Source organism: Catharus ustulatus, chromosome 2 (genome assembly GCF_009819885.2).
Source record: "Catharus ustulatus isolate bCatUst1 chromosome 2, bCatUst1.pri.v2, whole genome shotgun sequence".
NCBI lineage: Eukaryota > Metazoa > Chordata > Aves > Passeriformes > Turdidae > Catharus > Catharus ustulatus.
Genome location: NC_046222.1, coordinates 118112111 through 118128311, shown reverse-complemented (window position 1 = coordinate 118128311; position 16201 = coordinate 118112111). Strand labels below are relative to the sequence as shown.

Below are 16201 nucleotides of genomic sequence, written 5' to 3'. Positions count from 1 at the left end.
TTGTCCTGATAAATCTCAGATGCCCCACCCAGAGCAGATCCAGAGAAGGCAAACAGAGCTGGGGAAGGGTCTGGAGCACAAGTCCTATGAGGAGAGGCTGAGGGAGCTGGGGGTGTTTCAGGAGAAAAGGAGGCTCTGGGGTGACCTTATCACTCCCTACAACTCCCTGACAGGAGGTTGGAGCCTGGTGGGGCTGGGGCTCTTTTCCCAGGCAACCAGAGACAGGCTGAGAGGACATAGTCTAAAGCTGCTCCAGGGGAGGTCTAGGTTGGACATCAAGAAGGCATTCTTCACAGAAAGGATGATTACACATGGGAATAGGCTACCCAGGGAGGCAGTGGAGTCACCACCAGGTTTCTAAGGAAAGACAGGACATGGCATTCAGTGCCATGGTCTGTCTGATTGATAAGGTTGTGTTTGATCATAGGTTGGACTGTATGACCTCAGATGACCTAACTGATTCCTGGACGTGTTCAAGGCCAGACTGGATAGAGATCTGAGCAACCTTGTCTAGTGGAAGATGTCTCTGCCCATGACAGGGGGGTTGGAACAAGGTGATTTTAAGGTCCCTTCCAGCCCAAACCATTTTATGATTCTATGAGTCTGGGATTTTTGTGCATTTTTGCACACACATACTTTTTCATGATTAAAATTACTTTGAAGATTTCTTAATGGTCTTTCTTTGGGCTTGGCCTTTTTGCTTCTGAGTCCCAGAAAGGGCACATGTAGCTTTTATGGAGAAGAATGTTGGTGTGGTTTTGCAAAACCCCATTTTACTGATTCAGGTGAAATTATCAGCTTTTTGAGTCAGACCATATTCTTCTGAGAGGTAAAGGCTAAAGGAAAACTCAGAATGTTTTCAGGCTAAAGAAGAGCTCGGACATCTAAATGCTTGCTTTATTTTTCAACTCACACTGCTGTTAGGCAAGTCAGATTTTAGGAGTGTTGTGCTTTGATCTTCTGATATAGCCATGTTTAAAACATTTAATCACAAACCAGTTCAGTGTTCCAAGTGACAGCAGTTTTGTCATCCTCCTCTATTTGCACTGAAACCCACGCTACAAGTTTAGGTTATCCATCTCTCTTCAGTTCTGGGTAGAAAAGTTAAGTTTTAAAGTAAATAGAACCCTTTATTTAATGGGATCCACTTTTATACACTGTTCTCATACCTCTTATATTCCTCTGACCTGAGGCTGACTGTGCTGAGCAGGAGACCTCCCAAGGTCCTGTCCAACCTGAGTTTTCCTGTGCTCAAGTCTTCATTTTCCTCAGATCTGCCCATTTGCTTGTTCCTTGTTCTCCTCTCACCCTTCCCATTTTCCATTAACCTCACTTAAGCAGCAGGCTGAGCTCCTCTGTTGAGTTTTCTGTGAATGCACTGGAAGCTGTCCTGCAGCAGAGGGTCAGTGCAGGGGCCAGATGGGACAAGATTCTCACCAGGAGAGGAGTAATGAGAATCAGTGGAGCAGCACTTTTGGGAGGTCCCTGACCAGATGTGCCTCTGCTGAGTCAGAACAGCTCCTGCTGTGTACCTGGGATAGTGAGGACCACTGATCACTGCAAGACAAGACTTGAGTCTGGGGAAAATAAGAAAAAACAAAGCTTCCCAAAACTCTGAATATAGTGAGTTGTGGGATGAAGTTATTTGCTTTAGTGTACCAAAGACTTTTTATATATGTGTTTTAAATAATGAGTAAAATTTTATTTATTTATGTATTTTTCCCTCTGGCCAAAAGCACAGGGCAGGAAACTCATAAGACAGTTATTTACTTAATCATGTTGTCTCAAGGATGAAACTGAAAAATTAATTTAGAGTTTGTAATTTACTATTTTATCCCATTTTGAAACTGTATTTGTCTTTCCTTTTGCTGATGTATCTTAATGATATTTTTCAAACATTTTAAGATTATAGAGGAAATCCTGAAACGCTTGAAAAAATAATTTTGCTGTTGGGTCTATGGAGTCTTTTCCTACCCTGTAACAGTAGGGGGGATCCTGGTTTGACTTTGATCAGTGTCTGTTACAGCAGTAGGCTAATAACTATTCATATTGGAAGTTTAAATCCTTGGTAAAATGCCTTCATCACAGCAGTAACAAATAAGTCTTGTTCTCTTTGCTGCAGTGGATTTCACCCCAATTCAGTATAAGACTCCACCACCTCCAAAACCAGAAATAATTGTTCCTCCTTATAATGGATTTGGTACTGAAGAAGATTCTTTGAACTCCTGCAGGAGTGTGGTTGTCAAGAGTCCCCATAAGGATTACAGGCAATTCCTGATGAAAGACAGGTATTTTGTATGAAAAATGATTTCAGTTTTTAAAATTATGTATTTTTGTGAAGGAGATAAATGTTATGTGGGAACAAAAATTTTTTTTAACAAAATAAGCAGCTCATCAGACTTTTAGGGGACAGGTGCATGAGGCCTGGGTCAGTGACATGGTACTCCAATTTTCTGCAAACTCTGCAGAATTTCTCTTTGGAGATGGGAAATGCTATGACCCTTCTATCTTCTACCTCCTTCCCTCTGCTGTCTTCAGTGGGAATTTGACAGAAATCTTAGTCCAGGCATTAGTCAGGAATTTTGGATGATCCTGCAGATCAACACAGATTTGTTTTTGTTTAACTTTCTGATAATTACTTTTTTTTTTGTCTGCTGAATTTTGTGCAGTTTACTGTAGCACTACTAAAGCTTTAACACTTTACTTTCTGTTATGAAATGCTTTATTAGATAGCAGTTGTTAAGCCAAAACAGAAAACCAAAGTCTCCTGTTAAAGATTCACCTGGAGAACCTTTGTAAAGGAAGAAATCTGTTAAAAAAGGCTTGGGAATGTATTGATAGTGTGTGTACAGACACTGCAAATTATTTAAAACAATCACTCAGTAAATATCTAGCTAGTAAGATCACCTGGTGTACCTGAATTTGTGGGAGATAATCCTAGTATGAATTGCTATTCAGAATTTGGTTTGAAAATATACATACCTAAATGTGTTCTTTCTTTACAAATTTTCTGAAAAGAAACTTGGGGGTTGATTTGCAACTCAACCTGAATAAGAATTAATTCCAGACCTGTGGCAGAGAAGTAATTTTCCCTTGAAAATTATTCCTTTCTATCTGGCCCTCTCTATCTGGTTCTGTTAATTTAAGCTGAAAATGGTTTTTTGCAAAGTAGTGAATCTTATGCCATTTTCCTCCTTGTGCAGTAAAAACACAATTAATGTGTGCTAAGGAAAAAACTTAGGAGAAAGCATCTCTAGGGGTGAGAACTTCTCTGCCACTCTGTTTTTAATTTCTCACCTGTTGCTTTGCTGTTTTAGGTATGGCATGGACAGTAAGATACTGCGCTATGCGGCGAAACTCGTCACCGACAATGCCATTGACAAGGAGCGTAAATTCATCATTTCCTACGTCCTGAGTGATGACACCATCTCTGTGTTTGAATATGCAGAGAGAAACTCAGGTAAGATGTAGCAACATCTCTAATCAGCCCCAGTTCCCCTGCTCATTTGGTTAGACTTTACAGTAAACATTGTGGCCAGACTCAACAGCAGCAGAAGCAGGGATGTGGATTTTTAAATGCAATGGGAATTACAGTAATTTCACGATTATAATCTGCGCCATTTTGACTAAAATTTTAGTCTGAACCAGAAGGGTGGCTTATAATCAGGTGCGGCTTATATATGGACAAAGAAATAAAAGTTGCTGTTTTAGTTTGGAGGACAGGTGTCTGCTGAGAAAGGCAGGAACTTCTCTTTGAAATGGAGAATGTAAACCCCCTCCCTCCAAATTATTATAATTTTGAAATCAAGGGGCTTTCAGGCAAAGATATGGGAATTAGGAATAACAGTTCTTTACTAGGGAAATTAAAATAGAAATACAGTACTACAAAGAACAAACCCCAAACCCTGACACAGTCAGAGTACAACCTGACACCCGTCAGGCAGGGTGTTGGCAGCAGTCCCATTCCATGGTGGCTGCATCCTCCTGCAGTGACAGATGTGGCTCAGTTGGAGCAGTGCTCCTGTACAAGGTGCAGTTTCCCTCCGGAGCTCCAGTGGGGATGTGGAGAAATCCGGTTTTCCTCTGGAGTCCAGTGGAGAAAGGGGCTCCCTTAGTGTCCCAAACCCTCTGTTTTTATCTTGGTAAGAAATGTTGGGCTCTTCCCCCTGGCTGGAGCAACTCCCAATGGGATGCAGTAATTTTATCAGTCCCACAGTGGGACTCAATGACCATGAGCAGAAAATGACTGGCTGGAGGAAGGATGGGTTGTGAAAAGATAAAGAACAATGCCCTGCCTGGTTTCAATGGATGGCCCATTAGCAGAATATCTCCCATTGAGATAAGGATCACTGTCCCCACCCTCAACAGATGGTGATAGAACAGATACCTGTTATCACACCCTGTATTGTAATATGCGGCTTATAATCAGGTGCGGCTTATAATCATGAAATTACTGTACATCAGCAGGCCTGCTGCAGTATCCTGCATAGCTGATGTCATAGTGATTAATGATCTTCTTCACTCAGAATTACATTGTTCATTGCATTATGGTACTTCACGATATCCTGTGTGGGATACTGCAAGTGTAATGCCTTAGAACTTTTATTACATTTTAATTTGAATATCTGACCTTTAAACATTTGCTTTTATTGTGGATAGCATACAGGAATAGTATTGTAACTGATGATAAATAGGGACAGGAAATATAAGACATCAAGAATGAAAGACTAAATCCTTTGTTTTGCAAAATTGTGTTATGAAACCTCTACAGCATCCATTGTATAGAAGCAACTCATGAAAGCCAAACAGCTGTGACACTTTCTAACATACTTTGCCATTAATCATGGAGTGCTGAGCATTTAAAGAGGGAAGATTGCCCTATGCTAGAGTCTGGATGTGTGTTTGTGTACAATACTGAACTGTATTCCAAGAGCCAGACTGACAGTGTCTTAGTGACAAGTAAATGCTTTGTTACTTCTCAGTTGCTTGACCACATTTATCCTATTGCTGGAGCATGGTTGCCAAATGTTGCCATGTTTAAATTCTTTTGGCCTCTGTTCTCTGTTTTAGGCTGCCTCCAGCTGAGGATATGAAAGGTTTTTGTGATTTTCAAGCACCTTTTTATTTTCCTGAAGTGTCTTGTGCATAGATGGAAGAACATTGCAGTAGGAAGGATGTCAGGAAGTTATTCTGTAGTTCAGAGAGATGGGGAGCTTTGGCTAAGCATGACCCTGATGGAGACATTAGTGTCTTTCTGTGAAGCCCACTGAACATCTTCAGCAACAGTTTCAAAGCTGATAACATCCAGAAGTGTTTTCAATCCAGAGAATCTATGATGGCATCTCTGTTTGTATCCAGCTACGTTATGAGTGCATAAATAGGGATCTCAACTCCAACTAAAATACAAGCCATTCTCTGAGAAGTGTTTTAATAAGGTGTAGAGCAACTGCTTAGGACTTCAGTGAGCATTCCCAGTTAATCCTGCTGCACTACAGCATCAAGATTTAGCATTTTATGGCAGCAGTGTCTTGTTATCAATATTTTACTCATTTCCTGGCATCCAGTGGCTGAAATTAATGCAACTTCTTTTGTTGCAGCTAAATACACACACACACTTCTGTATATATTTAATCTGTAATGCTGCTGTGGGGCTCAAGAGCAGGTCAGTTCTCCACCACTGAATGACATGTTTGATTGGCATTTTTCATATCCAGAGTAGGACACACATAAAGGTACAGCTGCACTGTTAAACAGATGAAATCCAGGGAACAGTTTGAATCCTGGACCCCAAGCATGGGTACTGCCTGTTCAGTCACTTCTAGCTCTACTTTGCCCCATTTCCACTAGACAAGGCCCCAGAGAGCCTTGAACACACAGTAATAATAGCTGTGAGCTGAGATTCCAGATTTATCCCACAGCACCCAGAGAAGAGTCAAAGCCCTGCACTGCAGAGCAAATTTGATTAGCTGGTCAAGCCATCAGCAGCATGAGTGGCAGGCCAGAGATTGCTGCCTTCCTCCTCTTATTTTGGAATGAGAATATGTGCTGGGATTTCTTCTGGGAGCCCACTGAACACTGCTGGTCAAATAAAATGTGAAGCAATAAATGGGAAAATTTGCTCACTAATAGTAACAAATGCTTCAAGGCATGTGAAAGGCGTGTGTCTCTAAGTGGACTTTTAACTTCCCTGGTGTGTTAAAATGGATGGAGTTGGTGACTTTTAGAGGTGGCACAAAGGTGAAATGGAAGGATGTGGCTGAGAACTGGTCATTGAAGAGTTTAGTGAGAATAGCATTGAAGAGGCAAGGAATGTGGTGGAGGAGGTAGAGAGGCCTGGGTCTGCACAAGTTTGTTTGTTCCCACCTTCCTTTTCTTTCTACTTCTTTTCTCTCACTATCCCTCCCTCATTTTACTCATGTCTGAAGGGAAAGTGAATGAATTCCTTAAATATTAAGAATGAGATGGCTTTGTAGAGGTCAGGAAATTGGGGCTAAGGAAAAGGAGTAAGGCATCCAAAATATCAACCTGGCCATCCCTTTTGTGCACAGGCTCAGAGGGCTAATTTTAACTTTTTATTTACATGAACTGATACAAATTGGCAAGTAATGCTTCAAATCCCAATCCAAAAATGGAAGTAATAAGTTGCTCTTCAGCAACCTGAAGGTTTCAGGGAAGTACTTCACTCTAATATTAGTAACACTGAAACTCTATGAAATTCACAGGGCTGGACATCTTGAAGCACTTCTTGAGATGGGGATCAAAGCATGAGAACTTTGGCTCCCCTTGAAGAAGATCACAACCCCTTTTTTATTCAGTGTAAGACCCAGCCAACAGCTGTACAAACACCTGCAAACTCTGATCTGATCTTAATGGAAGAGGGTCTTTCTTGGTGCTGTTTATTTTGTGCTTTGAGCCTGGGTTTTATAGATTTCTATCAAAACTCCTTATCAGGTTTCAGTGTAAAATCTCTAACTTACTGATATATTTTCAGTAATTTTTTCTTTATACCACTTGTAATGTGTTAACCTGTAACATTTAAAAAATCATTATGGGACTGAAGTAGGTTTTCAATGCAAGTGCATAATTGCAGGGAAATAGAGAGGCAAGAGTAAATTTCCAGTCTAACAGAGACATATTAAATATTAAAAACAGTTGCCAGGATTATATAACCTAAAAATTTCTTATTTGTTTTTATAGCTGGGTGAAAAGGAATGTGTTAACATTAGAGTCACATGAATTGTTTTTTTGATTCGAGCAAGGTCTGATGATTACCATATTGGAGGGGTTTTTTTTGTCTTTTATGGTGCTAATAAAGAAATTAAGACAGACATCTGCTCCAAATTCTGGTTTAATAAGTAGTTTGGGTTTCACATTCATGTATAATTTTGACTATAAAAGGCATTTGATTACACTGTTCATCAGCCTTTTATTTGACTTGCATCAGTACCTGATATTAAGACATCATTAAATGTTGCTAAAGTAAGCTTTTGGCTTTTGCTTTTGGCTTGGAAGCTGAAATATCAACAGGAAGCAAACCTGAGAGCTGTTGAAGGGCACATATCCCAAAGAACTAAACATGGGACAGGAGGTTTTCCAGAAAGCTTGGTACATGTAATGCAGTCTGTGGTACACCAGAAGTTAATACAGGAAAGTGAAATGTTCCCTTTAGCATCCTGAGTACCTCATGCAGTTTCTAGTGATGCAAATAAAATCATTATACTGTGAGAAGGAGCCATGTGACATACCCACCTCACAAAGCAAAGAGCAGATCACAGTTAAACTGCATTGGCAGAACTGTAGTGTGGAAGACAGTATCATGTCACTCCTACGTTTTTTAAAAATTTCAAAAGCCCTTTAAAAGAAGTTAGAATTACAGTGCATCAGAATCTTCATAGGACAGCACTCTCTTAAGTTGTGATTTTTATTTTCCTTTTCCTGCTTTTAGCAGTTTAAGGATAATTGCCTGCATCTTAGTGTTTGGATCTTGGGTTTCTCAGGGGCCAGTTCCAAGGCTGGCAGCAGGGTTATGGGAACGATTTGAAGAGGCACATTTCTGTCCCATTTTAAAGAAAAGCAAAGCAGGGAAGGTGTTTGGCAGGCATTCAAATGAGACATGTCACAGAATGTGCACAACAGTGTCACTGTTGCTGTGGACACTGGCAGAGACAGTCCTTTTAGCAGTGAGAGGGAGGGGAAGAGAGTGTTCTGAGACAGCAAACTGGAGCACAAAATGTGGTATTTAAAAACAAATAATCTGGTTTGGGGTATCTTTTTATTGATGGCTTGGAGGGTTTTTTTGTGTGAGTGTTTTTTTTTCCAAGTAAAGCTGTAATTAATTATTATTAATTCTATTCCCGTAGGGATAGCTGGTGGGAAGTTCCTGGAAAGAAGTCGCATTAAGAAGCCTGGGCAGGAACTCTTTAAGAGTGAGCCATCTGAATACTACAAGGCTCAGGATCTGTTTGTTGGAGCCAGAGTTTGTTTCCATGGTCACAAGTTTCTTTTGGTGGATGCTGATGAATACACGTTCAACTACATGGAGAGGAATGCAAATGAGGTGAAGCAGGCTCTTGTTTCTGTTATCTCTCAGGACTGGTTTATCCATATAATTTTCAGAATTATTTATACTCACCCAAAGCTCACAGCCCAGTGCTTTCTGTCTAGCAATGGATTTAGGAGATGCCAGCTGGGAGTGCATACAACTCTGGCCACTCTTTGCTGTCCATTCCCTTCTCCTTTCTCAGGATCCACTCAATTTGAATTAGGGGTTGTTCATGAACCTCTTTTCCCTGAGTTGATCTAACTCTTGCTGAACCTACAGATACTGTCAGCTTCTACAGCTTTCAGTGGCAGTAGGTTGAGAAGTTCACTGCCTGCTACAAAAAACAAATATCTGATAAAAGAAATATTTTTATCTGTTTTAAACCAACCTCCCACTAGTTTCAAGACCAGTTCTACTGTTCTGAAGTTTGGGGAAGATCCCATTCACCTTATGCTCCACCTTCATAATTTTGTAAATCTGAGACATTCTTCTCCCTCAACCTAATCCTGTGCAGCTAAGTTCTCACCCCTTTTTAGTCTGTCCTTGCAAGGAAACAGTGAGATGTGGAGACTGGAACAGTGTTCAGTACTCAAGATGTGGACACATCCAATTTACAGTAATTTCACGAATACAAGCCGCACCAATTTGACTAAGATTTGCTCCTAAACCGGAAATGCGGCTAATAATCAGGAGCGGCTAATACAACCTCAGAAGTGCCTGCCAGAGTGCTGAGCTGAGCAGCTGCAAAGTCGGCATTTTGCGATTGCTACAAATCGCTACTCTGTTGCACCGTGGGTGGAGCCTGGCTCCCTGCAGGCAGCACGGGGGACAGGGAGAGAGGCGGGAGAGCTCTCTTTCCTCCTCTGCCACAGCCCAGGGGAGAGACGGGGGGGGGGGCCCCGGCGCCGCCATTGCCGCGGCTCGGGGAGCCGACGGGAGCCCCGCGCTGCCATTGCTGTGGCCCGGGGAGCCGACAGGAGCCCCACACAAGCCATTGCTGTGGCCCGGGGAGCCGACGGGAGCCCCGCGCAGCCATTGCCGCGGCTCGGGGAGCCGACGGGGTGCTTTGTCCCCGCCCGCCGCCGCCGCGGCAGGAGCGGGGAAACTCCGTCCCTGCCCGCCGCCGGCGCCACGGGCGCGGGAAAAGCTCCGTCCCCCGCCCGCCGCCGCTGCCGTAGGAGCAGGGGAAGCTCCGTCCCTGCCTGCCACCCGCGGGGCAGCGCCGACCCGGGGTGACCGAGCCCAGTGGCAGCGGCGGCCGGCCCCGAGATGCAGCACCGTGCTGGCCCACCTGGCCCCGTCAGCGGCCCCTAGCGGGCCGAGCCTGCACAGCCTTAGCTCAGCCAGTAAACCCCGCCCTGCCGCGGTTCTGTTACTAATTGCACGCGGGTCCTCGCTGCGAACGACAAAGCGGCTTATGTTCGGGTGCGGCTTATCTATGGACAAAAAACGAAATATTTGCCAACACCCAGAGATGCGGCTTATAGTCAGTGCGGCTTGTATTCGTGAATTTACTGTAGTCTTACTGATCAAGCTATTTTATGTCCTGATTTGATTTTTTTGGGTTCATACACATTTTTCTACCAAAACGTTTGCCTTATAATGGTAGAAATTCATATCACAGTCAGGTATTCAAGCTTACAGTGTTTATTGAGTTTTACTGCCTTTTCTTGTGGCCTTCAGAGGTGAAAGCAACAATAAATTGCAAACTGGGGTGCCTCTGCTGCTTTATACTTTAGTAGAATGGTGCAATTTTTGTAAATTAATGTGGATTAACCATCTGCCTTCCTTGGAACAATGAGGAAGATCTGCAAGATGCTTGTGGATGTAAAATACTAGGGCTAAATGCTAAAACTAAACCAGTAAAATACAAAGCTGTAACCTCAAAAATACAATCCAGTGTGTTTCCTTCCTGCTGGATGGTTTCCTCTCCTGGTAGAATCAAAACCAAACCTTTTCTCCAAAATGCAGAGCTCATCTTTAGACTGTAAAGTTCTTTGGAATGTTGTTTGAATTGATTGTCCTGGATCAAATGGATGAGACTTTAGTTCTCCAGACTGAATGATTACATAGTATCAAAATAAAATCTGCAAAATGGGAAGAGGCAACGTTGAAAATACATCCTTAAAGTGAATTTTGAAAGGTTCTTCGCACAATTAAGGTTTTAATGCTAACTTGTAGAAAAAGAAGGTTGATTCTCCCAGAGGTAGGTGTTTCACTCATATCCTTTGACTACAGCTCCAGCAGTTTGCCTCAGTTCATCAGGGAATCACATACTCAAATCACAACTTCAGCAAGTTACTGGAGAGATAGAGCTGGAAGATTGTTTGGAAAAAAGGGAAACAATATAAAGATGCCTATTTGTTAGTAGTTTCTAAAATTAGAAAACAAATAAATAGATTTCCTTCCAGCTGAACACATCAGTATGTTTTCTGAAAACTGGTGAAAAATCTGCATGGAATATTTTTTCATGGAAATTGCCATTTTGACCACAGTTCTATAGGCATGTGGTGATTTAGATGAAATTTTGATTGGTAATCATAGTGCAGGTGACTATTGAAAAAAATTTTGACACCATCTAAGAGTTGGAAAGTTTTAATTTTCTGTTTCAAAATTATACCTACTGTATTGTTTTTATGTTAAGGGGAGAGAAAAATCACATAATCTTGTCATTTTGATTGCCACCTTTACTGAAAGTAACATCAAGGACCTAGTTCAAAACTTTTCAGCACTTCTGGTTTCTTTTTCAATTTGAGGGGAAAAAAGTTTATTTAGAAAGTGTAGATTTGCTTGCAAAACAGAACAGGTGTGTTGTGCACAGTCCTACTCTTATTATGCAGGTTTGGGAAGGACTGTTTCTAACAAGGCATCACTGGAAGGAATTCAGCATCTCTGGACTGTATCAGTTGTTCTGACTTTGCTGTGTGCTGCAGCACAAATATGGAAAAGGATTTCACTTCATTGAATTCAGCACAATAATCTCTGAGTTAAGCAAGACCATCAAACCAAACTGGGCTGTGACTAGAAACATGTCAGAAGTTACATGAAAAGGGGAAAGCTGGTGAAATTATTGTCATGCTGCTTGGATACTCAATGCCTATGTAGGTGTCTGGAATATGTAGTTTAGGAAAAAATATGTAAAAATAGCTGTTTTGCTAATGTAGAGAAGACAGGCTCTTAAATATTCAGAACACTTTGTCCACCCTGAAATACTCTGCTCCCTGAATCCTTCTGCTCTGTCTTTTCTCCCTGTTCCTTGCTTGCTCAGCAGAAGACTCTGTGCTTGTGCCCCAAACAGCAACATCTTGGAGAGGGGCCTGGAAGAGCTGCTGCCTCTAAAACCCTTTGGATTGCTGGTCCTGCCTTGCAGGGCACTGCCTGCCAGGGCTGCACCTGGGCTTTTGGCATAGGCAGAAATTGTCTTCTCCAGTTCTGAGAAAAACCTGCAAGAGCTGATGCATTGATTAAACTTGGATGAATTTGTACTGCTCTGGCAGTGCCATAGAGGACTTTAAATACTCTTTTCTAGATCACTTTGAAGTGATACAAAGCTGTAGACACACTTCAGCACAGTTGGGACTGAGGCCTGATTTTTATGTCCTGGTGCTTAATACCAGTCATACCAAATTTCAAATAATTGCCATTGGAAGAAATAGGAGAAAAGTATTTTCAGGCAGTTCGTTGTGCTTTTTAAGCTAGACAGAGCATGAAAAATATAAGGACATAGCAGATAATCATACTTGAAGTCACCCCCAATTTAATGACTAAATACTTCTGTGTTTTAAATTAAAAATAAGTATAGGGAATAAATCTTTGGTAGAGCACTAACACAACAATCTGAATATAGATTGAAAGCCTTAGTGCTTCAGTTCTCTTTAATCTGAGTTCAAATTTATTTTAATGGTCTATTTAGGAAGAAATAAATATTTGAACATTTTTATACAGAACAGGTAAAATTGGTTCCTAAAAAAATTCCAATGTGCCATTTCTGAGTATGTATGACAATGTAGTCCAAAATGGAAAATGAATGATGAATGAAAATGAATTTGTTGGAACATTTCACTGGAGCCAATGGTGAAAAATTAGCTTTGACATGGTGAAATTTATGACCTGAGATTTCAGTGAGGTACACCACCATAAAATGAGGACCAAATTATTAGAACTGTACTTTAAATATTTCTACTTCTGCTTTAAAAATGCAGTGTTTCAAGCAGAAGTGGATGTTCTCTTATGTAGATTCACTAAACTTTCTGAGAATGCATGATCTGATAACTTTTGTTTAATTGTTTATATTCTTGATAATCTTACTGAGATTCCCATGGGCTCATTTCTTCAGTCTGGACAGGTCCCTCTGGATGGCATCCTATCCTTCAGGTCTTTATAATCTATGGTTTACTTTCCTCTTTTAAGTTCCCCATGGCTGATTTTTGTGTTGTCCTCAACAAACTGAAGAGCATGACTGAATCTCGAGCCAAAGAAATCAGAAAGACATTTGCTACTACTGACCCTGAGCATACCAATGTGATTGGGTATGACACTTTCAGGTAAGACAGTTTGGGGTTTTAATATTTAATAAAGGCCCATTCCCCCAAAATGTATAAAGCATGACTGAGTTTTGATGCTTTCTGCCCAGTAGCTGACAAGTGGCATACATTTGTTTTCTGCATTTACTTGGGGATAATGTGTGAAAAAGAAAGTAAATCCATGGTCCAGAAAAAAAAAGAAGTGATAGTTTCAAGTAAGCTGAAAAACACAACAGAAATTGTCTACTTTTTATGGAGCTGTTGTGAAGAAGGGCACAAGCCAGCAGTAATATATATGCTGAAAGATAAAGGAAAATCCATCCTGAGAGTCAAACAGTAGTTTTGAAATTCAAATAGGAATGTTCAATTGCCTCCTGAAAATGGTGTTTGGGTTTTGAACCATTGGTAAAGAAGGACAGTCTTTACAGAACTAATGTGTGTTGAAGTTCTAGAAGGCAGTGCTAGCATGTTTGAAGAAGATTGGAAAGCAGTAGTGAGAGCAATAATTAATACTTGGGGAGTAATTTAAGCATAGATAAAGGGAGCAGAAATCTGGATTCTGGCAATGATCCAGATATGGCAATGGGCAGATGAAGAGACACTTGAAAGAGGAAATGATGTTCAAATACAAACTGATTTCAGTTTATGCCCCAACCAGAATACTGGAGTGCATGAACTGTGTTGGGCACAATATTGGTAAGGTTAATGATGTGAAACAGAGGAGAAAACTTTACTTAGAAGCATTTGCTTTCCACAGAAGTAATACACTGTCTATTTAGGAACTGCCATAATAACTAAGGCATGTAAGTAGATGAATATTGCATGGAATGTCATCTCCATAGGAATGCTAACCAAGGCAGGAATTGCTTCTGAAATATCTCAGAAGAGAAATAGATCAGCAGAAAGTTCTTTCAGCAATTTAAAGTGAAAGTAGTGAGAAATTAAAACAAGCTGGTATTCAGGACTGAAAAATAAGTGATTTAAAGGTAGGATTTAAACTAAAAAAGGCCACAGATTTTGTCAGCTTTTGGTGAAAATATTTCTGAACTCAGATATTTTACTCAGCAGAAGCAAGATTTTGAATTGCTAATTGCATTACTTGAATAAGAAGGGAGAAAATTAAAATTCAAGTTTAATGGGAGAAAGTTTCTGGCACCTGGAAAAGGTTTTTAATTTATGTACAAGGTAACTATTTTTTAAAAATGGTTTTAGTTCAAATTATGAAATAATTATGTGCAAAACTCTGTGCATGCACTAAGAGCAACTCAAAGGTTTGGAACATTTGTATGATAGAATTAGGGAAGCAAACTTTTAGAAGGGATGATTGTGCTTTTAAATGGCAGGGAAAGGTTTTTATTTTATCCAGAAGAGGCTCAGTTGGGTGTAAATTTAATCATGGACATAATCTGTGCAGCTGTGAACAGTCCAACTGTTTAATTTAGGGTGGTGCTATTCTGTGACATGGAGAGAGATATGTCTGATCATGTGGTATTGAGGGACTTGGTTTCAGCTATAAAAAATGTAAGAGCCCTCTCCATGAGCAGAAAATCTGGGGAACCCAAATACTCAGGGTTTTCTGAACCTCAGGGCTCACCTGGGCCACTCTCAACACCCTTTAATGGTCCCCATCCCTCCTACAGGGCAAAGTCTGGGGTCTAACAGAGGATATTCACAATTTTAGAGGAAGAATTTGCCTCTAAGGAACCTTGAACATTTGTGATCTGTAGTGATTGTAGGTTTTGTTTCTGTTGGTTTGTATCACATCCAGTAATCCAAAGGCTCTCATTATTGTTATCCATGTCTCTTATTACTTCTATGAAAATTCCAAGATATTTTCATGTGAATAGAATATTTTTTCTTTAGTTTCTTATTGTCTACATCTCTGTTTATTTTTAATCTGCCATGACATTTCATGACTATAACTAACAACAAATGATTATTTTTAGTACAGGCAATTATCTGTATGACAGCTTCAATGATAATCCTCTTTTCTTATCTTAAATACAGCTGAGGCTTTACTGTGCTCTGAATTTGGCTGTTCTGATTTCTTCCTTTCTACCTATGTAATTTTAGATAATCTGCATGTAAAACTACATCTATAAGTATGATGTAGTGAATTGTAATTATACTGTTTACTTTATCTGCTTTCAGAGTCCAAATCTTTAGTACTTCATCCAGTAAATAAATGTGTGACACACTGAAGCTGTCCCCTAAGCTATCATTAGAATTATTGAAAGCTTGGTTTAAAAGAGAATTAAAAAATAGCTAAAACTTAGATGCCTGTGCATCACACAGCCCTATCCAGTCTGTTTTTTCTTATAGGCTACTGGCAAGACTGTTTGCTGTTAGAGACAAAGAACCATGTGGGTCTAACAAAGATGCCTATCTTCAATTCAGCTTGAGAAGCAGCTGTCTTGAGCAATTAATTATGACTTCTTCTTTCTGTAATAAATTCAGATTGCAATCTGTCTTATTCTTCTAAAACAAAAAAAAAAGAAGTTAAACAAGAGATAGATAAGCTGTGGGAACAATTATTGAAGCTTGTTTTGTTTTTTTTTTTTGTCAGGGAGAGTTTAGATGTCATTCTGTTTGTGAGTCTTGGGTCTTACTCATTAGTCCCTCACAATCACTAAAATATTCCTTAATTCCCATGTGAAATAATTTTATCTGTGGATTTTGGTGATTTGATTGTCACTGACTGGATTGAGAAAAGAAAAGACTTTTAACATCCTGACACTGGAAAAACCTGTGCCATGTATGGAAATCCAGTCTGTGGAAATGGCTGATGTTATCTCCAGCCCCCAGCTCTGCCAGCCCAAGCACTGGATGCCAGTTTATCAGGCAGCACTGTCCTCTTTGTGTGTGCAGTGGTGTTCATTGCAGGCTGCAGGAAGGAGGCTCCAGCTTTGATTGGGTCTCTGAATGCTGCTGCAATATAAATAATAATATCCAGTAAGTAGAAAAAAAATACTGACAAGATAATTAATGATATTTTTAGTAGATGGACCAGGTCTTGATCATTAAGTTTGTGTAATCTCAAATAAGGTTTGCTGTCATCAACTTGTCACTTCCTTGTATTTATTTCCTGCCACTGCAAATAAAATATAATTCTGATTTATTTAATATGAAAAAAGAA

General features: G+C 40.3%; 1 protein-coding gene across 2 annotated transcripts in view; it reads left to right on the top strand.

The window, feature by feature from the left end:
- Positions 1-16201, top strand: part of EFHC2 (EF-hand domain containing 2) — a 60010-nt gene that overhangs the window by 30753 nt on the left and 13056 nt on the right. For both annotated transcript variants that reach the window (XM_033053567.2, XM_033053566.1), the window contains exons 8-11: positions 2123-2288; positions 3318-3460; positions 8361-8557; positions 12953-13086. In XM_033053567.2, the coding sequence (XP_032909458.1) occupies positions 2123-2288; positions 3318-3460; positions 8361-8557; positions 12953-13086 (640 nt within the window). The remainder of the gene's footprint in view (positions 1-2122; positions 2289-3317; positions 3461-8360; positions 8558-12952; positions 13087-16201) is intronic.